The sequence below is a fragment of the Pungitius pungitius genome, chromosome 9, assembly GCF_949316345.1.
Source record: "Pungitius pungitius chromosome 9, fPunPun2.1, whole genome shotgun sequence".
Classification (NCBI taxonomy): Eukaryota; Metazoa; Chordata; class Actinopteri; order Perciformes; family Gasterosteidae; genus Pungitius; species Pungitius pungitius.
Window position 1 is genome coordinate 1669839 of NC_084908.1, and position 16251 is coordinate 1686089.

Sequence of the window (16251 nt, forward strand, 5' to 3'; positions counted from 1 at the left end):
CCATGACTGGTACATCAGGGTTAAATTACACCTTTGATCCAGCACTATGAAAATTGAACTGCTTCTGGGCTCGAATAGCTGATCCAGTGACAAGTTGAGAGCCCTTGGTCTGGAGGTTCAAATTCAATCTGACTGCCTTCATTATACTGCATATAATTCATGGTGCAGCTATTACTAAAGATCAATAGCACTTAAAGCACTCCATTGATATTGAAACCTGAGCTGATTTAAAAGCACATAGGTCCAGAGAAACAAACACACACGTACCCCTATTTGATACAATGTAGTGATTACTACTGCTGTCCTGTTTGCTGTTCACTTCCTGCGATTGCATCTTTGAAGGCGCACGCCAACACTTAACTGACTGCAACAAAAAAATCTGGCTTTTCATCAGATTGGATTGCTGTGTTTTTTTGGTCTTCCGTTTACTTTGAATGTTTGAAAGGCCAGCTGGCCTGCAACCCCCGTGGGCGCTCAGTCGCACACTGTCGCTATACGTGCCCCCGAGCAACTGCATTGATTTAATTTACTCCCAAATAAATCCCCCACTAAGGTGGTGTGATTACGGTTGTGAAAGGATGTATCCTCCCGAGTATGGATGAACATGGCTAAACCTATATGAACAAACGCACATTTGCTACTTACACAACCAATTGAGAAGCCTGCAGGGTATTGTAGGCATTCTTGTCATATCTCTGTGTGTGTGTGTGTGTGTGTGGGAATGTATGTTCGATTGCCAAACACCACCACCCTAGCACTGCCAAAAATATGACACTAGCTCTGCAAAAATCCACCAGGACCATTTCCCTCAAACTGATTGGAATAACAGTGTTATGGGGATGAAGTTTGATTGCTGAGCAGCCAATCCTGTCACCTGCCGGGTAACAAGCAGCTCTCAAGGCCTACATCCAAAACTTTAGCCCAATTCTCTGCTTCGCCCGTTATCAGCAGTAACAGCTGCATAAGCGCGGTGCAGCGTAGCAGCAATTAGGTATTAGGTGGCCAGTGGGGTGCACGCACGGCAGGTCAGCCGCGCACGTGTGGCCCAACCGGATAGACAGAACTCAGGGAACAAGCTGTGATTGCACATTACACATTCTGCTCGAGGAGGCATTATCTCTACTACATTGTGTTGACAATGAAAATAGTTGCGTGCTCCTACGTTGAGGCTCTAAATGTGGACTTTGGCACCTTGAACGTGTTCTTTTAGTTCTGAGATTTCCAACGACAGTCATTTTCGTTTTAACTACAATTATTTTTCAAATATTCAACCTGCCAAGGTTCTTTTGAATTACACTACACAAGCACGAATCCCTTCCCAAAAGGACACAAGTGTAAGTAACACAGCTTTGAAATAAAAGAAAGTCAGACAATGCCTCAAGTAGAAGTAAAAATCCCCAAAACATTGATTTTAACACATTTCTGTTAAGTCACTTTCCTTTGCCAATTCAGGTAGCACAGTGGTTATTGAGCCAATGGCCCACCGAGAGCCCTCGCGTTTGTAGTTTCATCAACTGTGTGTCTTGTCTGAGGCGGCATTCCTGTGAATCAGCACATTGTTCGGATCTCTGACAAGTAACAGAGGAAATCACACTTTGTAGAACGGAATACAGATCTTTGAGATTGCAACTCGAAGCTCATGATATCAGATATCAGAAGATAACTTATGTTGAAATACAAGATATTTACCTTCTGCATGCTCTTATATCTGGATGTGTTACTCTCTAACATACAATATGCTACAGTTATAATTTCAATCACCTAAAGCATGACATCCAAATGGACCAAACAGCTCACAATAACCTCAATACTCCCACAGTTCTGCAGGTCAAGCTTGTTAGCCAACAGTTAAGGGCCCCTTGTTTTAAGCAGAATGTCCTTTTCCATTTATGGAAACTGCAACCAGGCAGCAGAGTCTAAATCAATTTGGAGCACATTGTGCCCGTATCCTTCTCATAAATATGATCCCATGCTATTTGAAATGTCAAACCTCTGGGGAATGGCATTGATTTGCTGATTTAGTCAATCGCTGCTTATCAGTGACAATAGTAGCAGTATTTTAGAAAATGGCCATTTCCACCCATATATATTATATATATATATATATTTTTTTAATTTGTGTAAATATAAATGTGCACTTAAATATCACCGCAGTTGAACACAAGAATGTCCTGGCCACTTTTATGCAGATTCAATCTGCAAATACAGTTTGAGTGGAGCGATGAAGGGGAAATAATTATTCACATATGTTTCCAAACTCTTGGGACAATTGCAGCAGGTGTTGAATGTTCCCTACAGAAGACAACCCAAGGATTTTTAGAGTGCTTGTGCAATATAACCCATGTATTTCACACACTGCGTAGCTCTACCTGGCCGTCATTTGTCCCCCCATTAAGGTGGAATCGAAGTGAAGTGACCAGCAGAAACCTGTGCGCTCAACCTGCCTACTCCTCTCTCCATCGACATTACATCCATGTGATGGAGGGGGGGTTAAGCCGTGGGGGCAAAACTCTATCACACATAGAGAGAGAGAGAGAGAGAGAGAGAGAGAGAGAGAGAGGGAGAGAGAGAGAGGGAGAGGGAGAGATCCGGAAAACGCACACGGGCAATGGACGACGGGCACACGCGCAGCCAGGTCGAGTTATGATTCATGTCAGCTAGAAACAGACTTTTAAGAAGGCTTTTCGACATTTCTTCCTTCACCCTGCGCTATTGCCTTCATGCTCCCCGCCCCTCATTAGTTTGATTAGCCATGACCACAAGGATGCCTCCCCGTCTGGAAAATCCGTCCCGTCCGTCGAGCGTCCCAACGACGCACACAACCGCCCTCTGCAGCCACTCTGTGCGCAAGGAGAGGCGCATTGAAATTCATCCCACGCTACAGAGATATGCAAAGTCTCTCTCCCTCTCTCTGCCCCCCCCCCCCCCTTTTCCCTCTATCCCGCTCTCTCTGTATTCCCAAACCAACATAGAAAGAGTGTGGGTTTGTGCATGTGTGCGGTGGAGGAGTAGAGACACACAGCGTGTCTCTGACTGAGACAACCCGCGTCCATTCACCGCACCCCGAGAAGTTCACCACCCAGCTGCCCCCCTAGCATCTCCATTGGGTCACCCTGCCAGCCCGATTCAGCTACCCGGTCACCCGTCAGGCCACGTCCAGCCGCCGCATTTACCCGTCACCATCAGCTATACTCTGCTGCGGATCAATCCAGCCTCCCTCCCAGTGATAACACTTTGAACCCATCACACCCGACGGGCCACCCCGCTAAATCCACCCACCCGGCGCAGGATCGCAACCCCCCCCCCCCTCCCGCGGAACAAGTGCGCGCCTTACCTTGAGCGCCTCTATATCCAAAGACGTCGACCGGTCCATGTTAGTGAAGTGAAGTAGCGCTGCCAATCAGTCACGAGAAATCCAAGTCCCACTGGCAAGGACGATGACAGCGGAGAAGACACACCACGAGAAGAAAAAAAAAAGTTGTTATGCTCTCTAGAGTCCCAAACTCTGCCGCAACATCCCCTGGGTTGCTGTTAGGATTAGGTTATTAATATTCCGCCTCAGTTTCATTCCTCCCGGTGGGTCGATTGGTAAAACCAGGACTCCATACCGTGGATATCACCCCCCCCCCTCCTCCGGTCCCCGGTTTGTCCGTGCAGGGGATGGAGAGAATAGAAGAAGAAGAAAAATAGAAATAGAATAGAAATAGCTGTGCGTAATGAAGACGATCCGATGTGTCTTTTGGTGTTGTTGTTGTTGTTGTTACATCTGTGTAAGAAACCTTCCCCCCCAGTGCCGGAATGAAGCCGGGGTGTAGACGGATGAATGCCGTTATAGCCCGTTGGATCCCGGTAAGTGGGAGGAGGACGGTGGTGTGTCTGCTCGTGCAGGGCTCGGAAACCGGAGAGAAGGAGTCCGGATCTGACAGCTGATATTCTGTCTTGCCTGGGCGACTTCCATGCGGCAACCCGCCAGAGATATCAGCTCTCACAGAAAGAAAAAGGAAAGAGAGAGGGGGGGAGAGAGAGAGAGAGAGAGAGAGAGAGAGGGGGGTGGGGGGCGGGGGGGGGCTGGTGGGAGAAAAACCGAAGAGCCGATGAGGAAAGCTGTGAGAGTTGAGACGAGAGCAGAGAAGGAAGGGAGGTTTATGCTGTACATTATTCCAATAACTAACGCATTGGTTTTATGTGCGTGTATGTGTGTATGTGCGTGTGTGTGTGCACGTGCACGTGCACGCCCGTGACAGTGAAAGAGAGAGTGAGAGGGAGACTAAAGGCTCGTTCTAATGAAGTAGATGAATCGAAAAGGCTGCTGAAGACAAGAAAGAGATTTAAATGTGCAGGTTGTTGCAGAGTCTGCTACTGCCTCTGTGTGTGCGTGTGTGTGTGCGTGTGTGTGTGTGTGTGTGTGTGTGTGTGTGTGTGTGTGTGTGTGTGTGTGTGTGTGTGTGTGTACTGAACTGATACAGTATGACTCCAAATGAATATGAAAAATAATCATATTGTGACTGAAATTAGACTTGCAAAAATAGATAAAAAGATGAAGCAGACCAGAACTTCCCCTGGTTCAGCCCACTGCACACATTTCCACCCTTTCTCTCTTTGATATGGTGCAAATTGCATTCAAATTGCCTTCACTCTCCTGTACATTACAAGGTGTCGCCGCCTGCCGACCACAAGGGCTTTTGTAACACACCCTCGGAGGGAGGAGAGGAGCAGAGGAAAGGAGAGCAGTGGAGAGGAGGGGGGCAGATGAGGTGCAACGATACCAAAGGAGGAAAGGAGAGCGAAGGAAAAGAGGAGGTCCCGGGAGAGGAGGAGAGAGAGGCACAATTGATCTAGAATTTATTATCGCCTTAGTTTGTGGCAGATTGTTCTCTTCAAGATGCCTAAATTTATCCCCCAAATATCCCGCGAACACAAGAAAACATTTGAAGAAAGAACATGATGTGCAGCTGCTGGGGAAAAATATGCAGACGTCTGCCCAAGAGTTGCCATTCAATCGAATGCATTTAGCTGACTAATAACCCAACCTTTTCCATTCTGCTAAGGATTAAAACCGTAAGGATTAGCATCCCTTTGATAATTTATCAATAAACTGTGCATCTGCAAACAGCTGCAGCACCAATACATATCGTTTATTTTCAAATAGTGCTTGAACTGAAAGGAAAATCATGTGTCGGCTAATGGAGAAGGGAATGGACGTGTGTCTGATTTACACACTTTACAGTTTTCGAGTCACATTTTAAGTATTTATTTGGTGTTTTTGTACTTACTTACTTTTGTACTCACTTAACATCACGTTCAGGCTTGGGTTCAGTGTGACTTGTCTGTATGAGAGAGGTCACACACACACACAAATAGATGGGTCCATTGAATGGCTCATGAACACAGAGGGACATTTGTTAAGGGAGTCGGTCAGAGATAACGCACATCATGTTAATGAATGCCTCACTCGTTTTCTCCTCTTTGCTGGCTCACTTCCCCTCCAATCCGATCCTTCTCTCCTCAAACATCTCCGGCCTCGCTCTCTTGGCTTTCTCCTTGAACGTGACACCCTCCCAGCCTCTCCCCCCCTGTCTCTCTCTCTCTTTCCCTTGTGCTCTTTTGCTATTTTCTGCTCCTATACGTAACTCAGGGACACGCACCACCTCCGCCTCCCCAACACCCCCTTTCTTTCTTTTCTATAAACTTTGCGCTGTCGGGCAATTAATCATTTTCCCGAGGACTCGTTATTTTATATAAGGTAGGGGCTGACATCAGATACGGGCACCCAGTCTTGTGCCAGGTGGATATGACATCCCCCATCACCCTCTCCCCCTGCCTTTAACCTGTGTGTTACATGTAATACAGTGTAAACAGTCCTTTCCTCTTACAAGAATATATAATAATGTGTGTTTTTTTTAATATAATGGCTCTACGTTAGTTTTGCATCTCTCCTTATTTCTCAATGATGCTTTCCTGAAGTTTCATTTTACCCGCCCAACCACTCAGAACCCATCATGCAGCAATGCAGAGACAGCGACTGACTTTCACAGACTTCTCTGTCTCTCATTTGACACTCTTCTAGGCTGTGAGCATTATTCTTCTGCTTAAATGCAAAGGGCAGCTTTTTGCTTTGCTGGCTGCACAGAGAGAAAAAAGCCTCTGGGATGGTCACATTTTGTTGCCATGTGGCACAAAGTTTGACAGCTTGCTTTGCAAATTAGTTAGTTGGCTGGCAAAAGAGAGGTAACGTATAGGGATGCATGTGAAAATGGAGGGGACGGAAGTGATGTCTTTGCTTGCTATTTCATGCGCCACATGTGTTTGATTGAGTTGTGGTCTGATGAAGGGCACAATACAAAGCCTTTGTTTTAGTCTACATCAATGCAGACGTCTGTGGTATCTCTGCGAGTCGGCAGAATTCCCACAGCAGTTATCATTTTGAAAAGATATGTCATCGGTTTTTGGACAGAACAATCATTTTCAGTGATAACTAGTGTTTGCTCAAATATTGAAACAGTTCATTCAGAAGACACTGTCTAAACAGCCGCCCCGAAAACAAAATGTTCCCTTAATACAGCTTATTAACTTATGTGATCTTTGCATTAAATAAATGAGCAACATCAGTAACATATTCACTGTGCATGACAATTCCGAGGGAATCTTTGACCAAAGTGTAAATGTTTCTATGAAGGACTGACTACAGACCAAATGAATTGTGGCGGAGCAAGACTGCAACACGTACTTTTTGTTTCACGGTGCATTGGCTTTTATATTCCAACATGCAACATGCAAACCAAAAAGTCATCAATGCAACGACAGTTTTACAAAGGTAATAGTAATGTTTATTGGAGGGCTAATGAACTCACAAAGTGCTGAGCTGTAATTTCATGGTGAGACAGAGAGACATGTCATCCCAGGATGATTTCACATAAATCATCTTTCCCACTCAATTAACTCCATTGAGTGTCTGCTACAATTTCCCCACTATCTCAGAATAGAAAAACTAATAATACGGGCTCCTCCATAACTGTCCAAAGCCTTTTCTTTTTGGTTTGTTTGTCATTTTTCTTTGCTGTAGAAATCCAATTTAAAGCCAGCACGACTTCCTCGGTAGGCTGCACTGTTGAGGTCAGGATGCCATGTTAAGTGTTTTCTAAGATCAGTATTAATCTGTGCACTCTATTGAAATGCAATAACTTATTGTTAAGAGTCTGGAAAAAATGTAATAGTTTCAATAATTCATAATAGATACTACCTCCAAAGTTTAAACAAAAAAGAATGACCTCTAAATGAGAACACAAAGCATACTGTGCCATTTAATGGCTGTGTGCATGAAAACTACAAAACCCAGAGGAGCCTGCTCTTCTCTGCCCGTTGATTGGTGGACGCGGTGTCCAATGACTTGGCAGAGACGTGTCTTTCAGTCAGAGCATCCTTCCGCTATGGCGTCTGTTTGGGCTAAATCCCTCTATAACCTGCCGGCCCTGTCTGTTTTCGTCCTCTTGCTGATATGTCTGCCACCCGGGGGAGGACAAAAGAAGAAGGAGGTAATGCCCCGACCACTTAAACGAGCATTTCAGAGACCATTGTGCTGGTGTTCAATGTACTGGTTGTGCAGGTGGAATGTGCTGCTGCGTGTTAACCTAGCGACCTTTAGTCCCGATAGACAGAACGTTTTTGACGGGCAGACGTTTTAATAATTATGAATTATCTTTAGGTCAAATTAAACGCCTCGCCAGTGACGTAGCACTACATGCAATATGATCTGTTAACGTTATGTGAAGGATATCTTCCTGTGTAGTTGGCCTTGCTAGCTTTGCGCGTAACATAACGCTCATATTAATGGCTTGTCATCACGTTAGCATGCTAACGTTTCTAGCTAATGTTTAGTGCATCAACGTTATTCTTTAAAAAAACAATATGCCGTCGGAGTGCAGTAACGTTACACGCTACGTTACGTTACAGTAACACGCTGCGTGTTTACATCGACACGTTTATAATGTCTTAGCTTCACGGACGTGATCACAAAGCACTGATGATTGTCGCCAACGGGGGTTTTATTCTGAAATGTGTATCTGCAGGAAGTGCTGTGTTTGCCTTCACGGGAGGTTAATATGGAGATTTAAGATGATGCTGGCGAGGATCCCTTATCAGCCTCGAGGATGGCTGCACGCTAGTTGAGGCCACGTCTGTAGCCCGTTCTGGTTTAGTTTAATGTTTAATTACTTAATTACAAGCGAAACGGAAGCTGTCGTCGCTTGTTCGCTCGATCTGTCTCTGTTTACCTGCTGTCGAATAGATTTACATTAATCCACCATAAGCCCTCCAGTTATCGCACACATATTTGTACTATGACGGCAAGGGCGTAACCATGGTTTTAGACATGGGGGGGGGGGGGGGGGGTCCAAATGAATATCCTTCCCCATAATTGTTTTTTTATAGCGGGCATTGGGCTGGTGTGGGCAGGTATGGTGTAACGGTGATCCAGCGTGTTCTCCTCTCTAGTTGGACATTTAATAAATTGTCTGTACTTAAGAAGTTCATGGCCGAGTTTCCTTTGTTAAAGTCCCGAAGGACAATAACCAAAGAGTCCGGGTTGGTCCCTGCCGGCGGCATGTGAGCACCGACCAGGAAGAATGAAGCCAACTCACGGGGGAGTAAAAGGGTTTATGGTTAATGATAAAAGATTCCACATCAGGTGTCATTGTGTTAGCTTAAATAAAGTTTAACAATATTTATTAAATACAAATCCACATAAACCCTTGCAAGCTCTGAGTGACACCTGAACGATCCATACACCACACTGCGGCCAAACAAGCTTAACTCGCACAGCACTGAACACCTGTGTACACGGCAAATCATGGCAAAACCAACCCACTCTTTAGTTCACCCAAGATCCTGTTGTCTTCCCAGAGCACTGCAGAAAGTACAGAGAATGCAGGCGAAGTGACCAGATGACAAACAAAAAATGCAAAGTACGTTTAAAATATGCAACCAGTATATATGAAACATCAACATAGAAACATATTTACCCGATCAAAGAAATGGGGATTTCCCCACACTGCTGTGGGTCCAGCAACACTCTGGCCACCCAACAGGAAACTGGCATTCCCAGTGGCAAAGTATAGTTTATAATGTAGGATCACATTTAATTAGCTATCTGCTGCTTTTTCCTGCTTTTTGTTAGCTAGAGATATTTTTTCCTATTAAAAAATACTGCATATTGTTATTGATGCAGTTTTTATACCTACCTAATACTGAATGATGCCAAAATACCATAAACATAAATTTTTGTTATCGACTTTAACATTAATAGTAAACAGTCAAGCAAGTTTTCAACCGGGTTAGGGTTAGTTTTTTTTGTCAAACTATATCCTTCATTCAAGGATGTTTTAGTGCCATTTTAAAGGTTTTAGCGTATAGTCATAACCATTTGGAAAATATCCACAGTCGCTATTTTTGTTGGCCAGGATAGTGCGATCATCTGGACATAAAGCTGTATATATTTGTTCATCATTGTACCCCGCCATGCTGTTATACTGTGTATGTTGGTTCTGCTTTTTTTCATTGTTGTCTCTTTTGTTTTGTGAGCCGGAGACAAATAGTCACCTTGGTGGTAGATTTATTCTGCTTCAACCGTTTTAATTTGGGGCCCAAATCATTACAATAGGCACGTCCTTTAGTAAGTCTTATTTTCTTCTGATAACAGTGTCGCAATGCTGTGGTATATTTACTTTTGCACCATCTCAGCTGCACCTTTTTGCTGCTGACTTTGCATAAGAAAAGGGCATTGATGGAGCGGGAACTATGGGATGCTCCTATAAATACATGACAAGTAAACAAATATTTGAATTAATGTACAAATAATTGTACATGTCCACAAAGGGATGAAGAAAGGGCTGAGTGGAAGAAAAAAAAACGATGAATGAAACAGACTAACCACGGGAAAAGCATTGTGAATAAGAGAGGGATTGAATAAATAATTGAGGCCGACACATTTGCCCTCCAGATGATGTAAACACCTCATTTTTTTCTGTCACTAATCTTGATGGCTTTCGTAATCTATAAATGTGTAATGGATGTGTCACAACCAATGTAGCTATGCAAAAATAAGTGCGTGTCTCTCCCATCTAAAGAACTCGTAGTGTTGACTTTTTGCTTTCAGCTAACTTTCAGTCAAAATATCGGGATATTCTCAGCCATGGTGATTTTCTTCCCTCTGTGTACGAGAGCTTCAGAGGCTGAAAACTACGTTGATGCACAATCATCCCATTGGTTGAACGCAAAGATATAAACTTGGAACAAATTGAATTACTTTACAAGCCGTAGAAAGTACTTAAAGAAGGTTATGTATTGGAATATCTGTTTATAGTTCAACCGCCATTGTGTTATTGTCGAAAGAAATCCATCACAGCTTTGAGGGAGAGGAAAAAAAAAAGATACACATGTAAATATTCTCCAGTGTTCTGTGGATGAACGAAACCAAATTCTACAATTTTCAGCAATTGCGGTTTTGTTTAAAACTTGAATAACTTTAAATAAATTCCTTGTTTTTAAAATATTTTTACTGAGCTGACAGTCTGCGGAGGCCGGTTCTTCTTTCCAGCAATGCCTTGCTTCACATTCACAAAATGCCACCCGGGCGCTTCTCTCTATAGCCGCAGTCTGCTCTTCCGCACGGACCGGCTCAAGGACACCTCTGTATTTTCTAATTAGTGACAGAGAGCTTTTCCTAATCACTCCCCTCGCTGAAACATATCCAGCTGTTGGTAGGTCGCTCCTCTGCCGACTGTCGACATTGCCACCATCTTTGCATGCTTTTCCCACCGACCTTTAACTTTGGTCCGTCCTGTGTGACTCCTTACCGAGTAGCAGACAGGAGCCAGCCACACGTTCTGATGCACACACACACACCGTCCTTTAGTTTTGACGAGCAACAGGAGAAATATTGAGGGGTTATAATGTGACAAATGTTCTTTCCCGGTTGCCTGCCTGGGGCCATGGCAGATGAGGAGGCGGAGGGTGATCTTATTTAGCTGTAAACGGCCCAAACTGTGAAGCAGCATTTTTGTATTCGTCTCACCAACTTCTGCACTCCCTCGCCGCCCTTCGTCTCGCCCTGCCCACCTCAAACTTTACCTCCACGATGTGAGACTGTAGGCTGAAGGTTAAAAGTTTGTTTTTTGGTTTGTCCTGAAGTGATTTCCTCTCATTTGGTTTTCTTGTTAGTTGTTGTGGCTTAAACGAGATGAAACATCCAGTGAAATAGGGAGCCGGCCCTTGGTGGCTAATTTATCAATGCCTTCATGAGTTTCACGGGAAAAGCCCTCCGGTTATTGAGGGGTTACAGTTCTTTCACAGTATGGCTGAAAAGGAGTAATTACACAATGCAGGTTCACTACTTCTTTGTTGCTAACCAAATTACACAGGGGCACATCTTACATTAGAAGTGTGGCCTCCAGATGACATGCAGGGTTCTCAGTCAAAATATACAGTCTGAATTATCTGCATTTTTATTTTTATTTTTAGCTTCTTGTTTCCGTTTCAAAGTGAAAGCCCTGCGGTTTTTCATTTTGCTGTCACCGCAAAGCACAGGGGAAAAAAATAGGTAAGAAGTCAAATCTCACATAGGCTCTGTGACCTCTCCCATGAACTCTGTGACCTCTATTCGGGACTGAAACTGCGTCACAATGACACTGTTTCCACAACTGTGTTCCTGATCGATCCATTTGTCCATCTTCTAGCTGTCTGTCAAACAGGATCACCTTGGGTCACAATGGGGGGGTGGGGAGGGGGGGGGTCATGGACAACACATGTTTAAGAGGTACATTTTCATTTTTTTCCCAAGTGACGTTAGTTGCACAGGTTAATTGTTGAAGAGAGTTTAAAAAAAAATGGAATTGAGAAGGTAATAAGATAGTTTAATTGAGCCATATTGTGAAATAACTTGAAGCAATACATTTATTTAAAGAAAATAAAAAAGGGAAAATTAAAAGAATACAGTGTTTTAACTCTGCCCCTTTAGAATCCTGCTATCCGCCCCTTTAAGAAGTGTAGAGAGAAAAGATATTTATATCCCTTCAATACTCCCTCGTTCATCACCCCGACCCTGCTAGATATTATATCTAGCTTGTGTTGTGTTTCTGTCTTAAGGCTGACTACAGCACAAAGAAAGAACCAATGTAAGCACTTCCTGTACCCAGACCCATGGAGTCAGGGGAGGTAAAGATAGAAAAAAAAAAAAAAAGTCCAGGGCAGCAGGTCTGAGGCAAAGAGAACTATATATCTGGAGAGTTATTTGTCTGCAGAGAGATAGAGATTTGAAAGTGGTGGGCTTGCTACAGCACCCAGGGAGCAGTCTAATAAGTGGATCGGAATAATAAGAGCCTACCTCTGCACACCGCGGCGCAATAAAACTACCGGCTAGGCCCTTCAGGGCATGACCCGAGTCTCTTCTGAGGTGAGACTGGGGCTTATTAAGCTAAAAACTGTGTAAGCATTATTGACTCTTGTTTTTTTTGTTGTTTTTTTTTCTGCGCGACCCGTTCATCGGAGAGTATAAAACATCGAGCTCACGCAGTCCTTGCCCTTCGTCCAACGGCAGACACCGTGCTGCGTTTGATCCACACCACAAATGTTGTCGCGCGGTATTTCGGGGCGGGGCGATTTGTTTGGATCTCGCTCATTAGCCGTAGTCGTCTGAATTATTGATGCGAGGCTGTCGGGTCTGCTTTCCCCCGTGAATGATGGCCTGCCTTCCCAAGTCCTGTTTCCTCCGCTGTTATTCTTCCCTCCCTCTTTCTCCTCTCTTTTCCAGCACTTTAATAACACATTTATATGAGTGCCGAAAGGTTTTCCATCCCCCGCTCTCGATCCCCATGTCCAGCCCTTTCCTCTCCCGCGTCTCTTCCCCGAATTCTTTATTTTTTAATTTTTTCTTCTTTCTAATATCTTTCTTTTCTCTCCCATTTGACATTTCCACAATCACGGACTTCCACAAAATGATTTCTCTCTTTTACCTTCTTCTCTAATTTCTCTCCTCCATTAGGTGCGTCCCTGGCTCTCGTTTTTTGTCCCTCCTTCGCGTTGCGCCCTACCCGCTAACTCTTTGCCATTTTCCTGACATTTCTGAGGCTAATTTGCTGGCCTGGCCCCATTTAAATACCAGCCAAAAGTGGCGCCTTTCCTTGTTGTCGTGAACATTAAGTTCTCCGAGCCATTCATCAGAGGTATGGGCACTTGCTCTTTCTCAAATGTCTTTATGTCTTTTGCTTGGTGAGCCATTGAGACCATTTTCTCAATCAGGTAGTCAATTAACCTACTCAATAAGCCCTTCAACTTTGCATGCAGTCAGTCGTGTACTCTTGGTTCCACATTCACGCATATGCTAGTCACCGTCCACAATGGAGGCGGGAATCTTCACCGGCCTCACGACTCAATTTGCGGATGAGTCACCTGTAAACGATTTGAAATACTCAACAATTCTCCACCAACTGCATTTGAATGCATCGCAACCGGGTCGTCGGTCAGCGTGACCCCTTGCAGGTGCACGCCGGCGTCTTGAACTTTCGCCGTTGACTTCCACTGAGACATGTGTTGTCTCCGCATATGGAGGTCTAGTAGTGAGGTAGTCAGACCTCTTGGCTCCTGGACCTCCTGTCAAACAGTAAATTACTAATATGCCTCTTGTCTGATCATATCCATCCCTGTCTTCTTGTCCATCCCTCCTGATCTCCATTGGGAAATGCTGTAATCTCTCATTTGCCCTCCCCCCCACTCCATCCTTCCCCCATATTTTTTCTTTTTTGTCATTTCACTTCTAATCCCATTTCATTTTCCATTTTCTTTATTTATCCCTTACCCTCCATCTTTGTTCACCTCCACTCCTTTCTCCCCTTCCCCACACACTGAGAGACCCTGTTGTATAGCTGGTATGAGGTGGTATATAATACCGCTATGCGTGTGTGTGTGTGTGTGTGTGTGTGTGGCTTATGGCTGATAAGACACCTAACTCTTATCCTCCCAGACAGACCTGTGTCGCTGTGACGGTCCGCGGGACGCACTCACGGCTGCACAAAGGCCCGCTCGCAGACACACGAGTGCACACGTCAATACATGAGCACGTACACTTGCACGCCGTCTTCACTGTGCGCCATGTGGTTGGATTGAAAGGCACACAGTGGATCCGTGTGTACATGTTCCCTGTCACGGATATCTGATGATTGCGTCTTTATTAAACTCTTAGTCTTTCTGCTTCACTGGCAGAAAGCCTGTTAACACGCTGGTGTGTGTGTGTGTGTGTGTGTGTGCGTTCTCTGTATGGTAGAGTCACTGTCACCACAGTCCCACTGAAGACTACGGTGGTGAACAGCTGGCATCTTTAACCACGAGGCTCCTTCGAGTACCAAGGTCGAAAACCTTGAAAAAAGATAGAGAAGTGCTCCCTTCTCTCCTCTGCTGGATTGCATTGAGATTTATTACGAGTTGCAACTCTGCCTGAGCTTGTCTGTCCAACTGACTGGTTATTTATGCGCCCCAAAAATAAGTTATTAAAAACACACACACACACACAGGCAGGGAAAAGGTAATACAACGTGATGAACTGAAGCGGTTTAGCATAAAGCTGTCGTCAGGATGAATGCTAAATTCCATTTCACCTTGTCTCTTTCTCTTTCCTTCTCAATTTCTCAACTTCTCTCCCAGTCTTTTTCTCTCTTTGTCGAGGTGGTTTTTACTCTTTGGGAAAGATGCTTGATTAATAGTCAACATGGGAGTGCACCACATGCTGCATCACCTCCCCAGGGACATGTGCTCTGCGCTCAACACCGTACAGATGGGATGCTGACCAGCTGTTCCTCTGGGGGGGGGGTCAGAACAACCTGCAGATCACTGCCCTCCCATCACCATACAAATCAGCACTGGGTCTGCTTTAGAGACCTTCGGGTTTGCCGTGATCCACAATCTCCTTGGACCTGAAGTGGGCCTCCGTCGACACCATCAGGAAGAAGAAACTATTCCCTCTGCTCCCCTGTGGGAGGCGCTACAGAGCACTGGACCCCAAAACCACCAGACACAGGAACAGCTTCTCCCCAATGAGTTATACTGCTCCTCCATTTGCACTTCATAACCCGATTTCACGAGCTGTTCTCTATATTTCCCCTTTATTATATCAAATAATACATTATTCATTCAAAATTCTGTCGGTTGACGGATACTTGACATCCATGTTGGCACTGATCTGGCACTGTGAAGTGCTGATTTTGGCAAGTATCTAAATATAACCAATTGTGGTTGGACTGTGAGAAGAATGGTACTGGTGTATCCTTTGTGTAGTGTATTATAGTGTTTCCACTGCACAATAAAGTCCGGTATATAAGACTAATTAGGAACACATTAAGCTCAGTTATTAGGCACTATACCACTAATGCTACTTCCAGAGCCTAATGGGGTTGCATAGTAGGCCAATTAGACTTGTATTTCTAACATGCTTGTATGGGCATTGTTCACCTGACCCTGACTTTGACCATTAACAATGAACTGTAGGGCAGGCGGATCGGCACAGTCTGCAGGTGCATGAAGCCGGAGCACACGTGGAGAGTTAGCGGTGCACGTCAGGGTCACGCTTTACACCTGGGAAGCGGAGCAGACTGTAAGGGAAACGGATCCGGTTCTCAGACCGGCCCACAGCGCCGTGACCTTCTGTGAACCCAGAGTGTTTTCATGTTTTGCTCTACGCGTCACGCAGGAGTCGCCATCCTTTGGTCTGGCCGTCTTTTCTCATCTCCAATGTCCCTTTTTTTCTAACCTCAATTATTGTTGCTGCATAACCTTTGGCAACAGCTCTGATGGGATGTAACAGCATAGAAGTAAGAGCACTGTAAATGTTGTGTTTTCACAATAAAATCCCCACAATAAAAGCTTGTGAAGCGTCCAGAGGAATTACGATATTTTCAGTTGCTGCTTGGTTATAAAGTGCTATAAGATTATCACTGTAATGAGCTTAGTGTGTGTGTGTGTGTCACATTGCTCCAGTATTGAGCTAACGTTCAAGTATTACCTCACCACTCTCATTCTAATTGGGCTACAGAACTTGTTTTTGCGACGTACTTTCTTCCCGATCGTCTCCGAATGGTCATAATACCCTTTTAATCGTTAAAAAACTCTTCACACACACACACACACAAAAACAAACCCCCAACATCCTTGACTGAACGGTTTGTGTGTTTTTCTTCCTAATTTGCTCCGCGGTAGTTTAGAAAGTCCGTG

General features: G+C 44.6%; 2 protein-coding genes across 2 annotated transcripts in view; one reads left to right on the forward strand and one right to left on the reverse strand.

The window, feature by feature from the left end:
• Window positions 1-3989, reverse strand: part of LOC119218307 (zeta-sarcoglycan) — a 217066-nt gene extending 213077 nt beyond the window's left edge. The window contains exon 1 of the mRNA XM_037472630.2: window positions 3335-3989. Within this exon, the coding sequence (XP_037328527.2) occupies window positions 3335-3373 (39 nt within the window). The 5' untranslated portion in view covers window positions 3374-3989. The remainder of the gene's footprint in view (window positions 1-3334) is intronic.
• A 3396-nt stretch (window positions 3990-7385) lies between these two features.
• Window positions 7386-16251, forward strand: part of tusc3 (tumor suppressor candidate 3) — a 44666-nt gene continuing 35800 nt past the window's right edge. Inside the window, exon 1 of the mRNA XM_037472698.2 lies at window positions 7386-7532. Within this exon, the coding sequence (XP_037328595.1) occupies window positions 7428-7532 (105 nt within the window). The 5' untranslated portion in view covers window positions 7386-7427. The remainder of the gene's footprint in view (window positions 7533-16251) is intronic.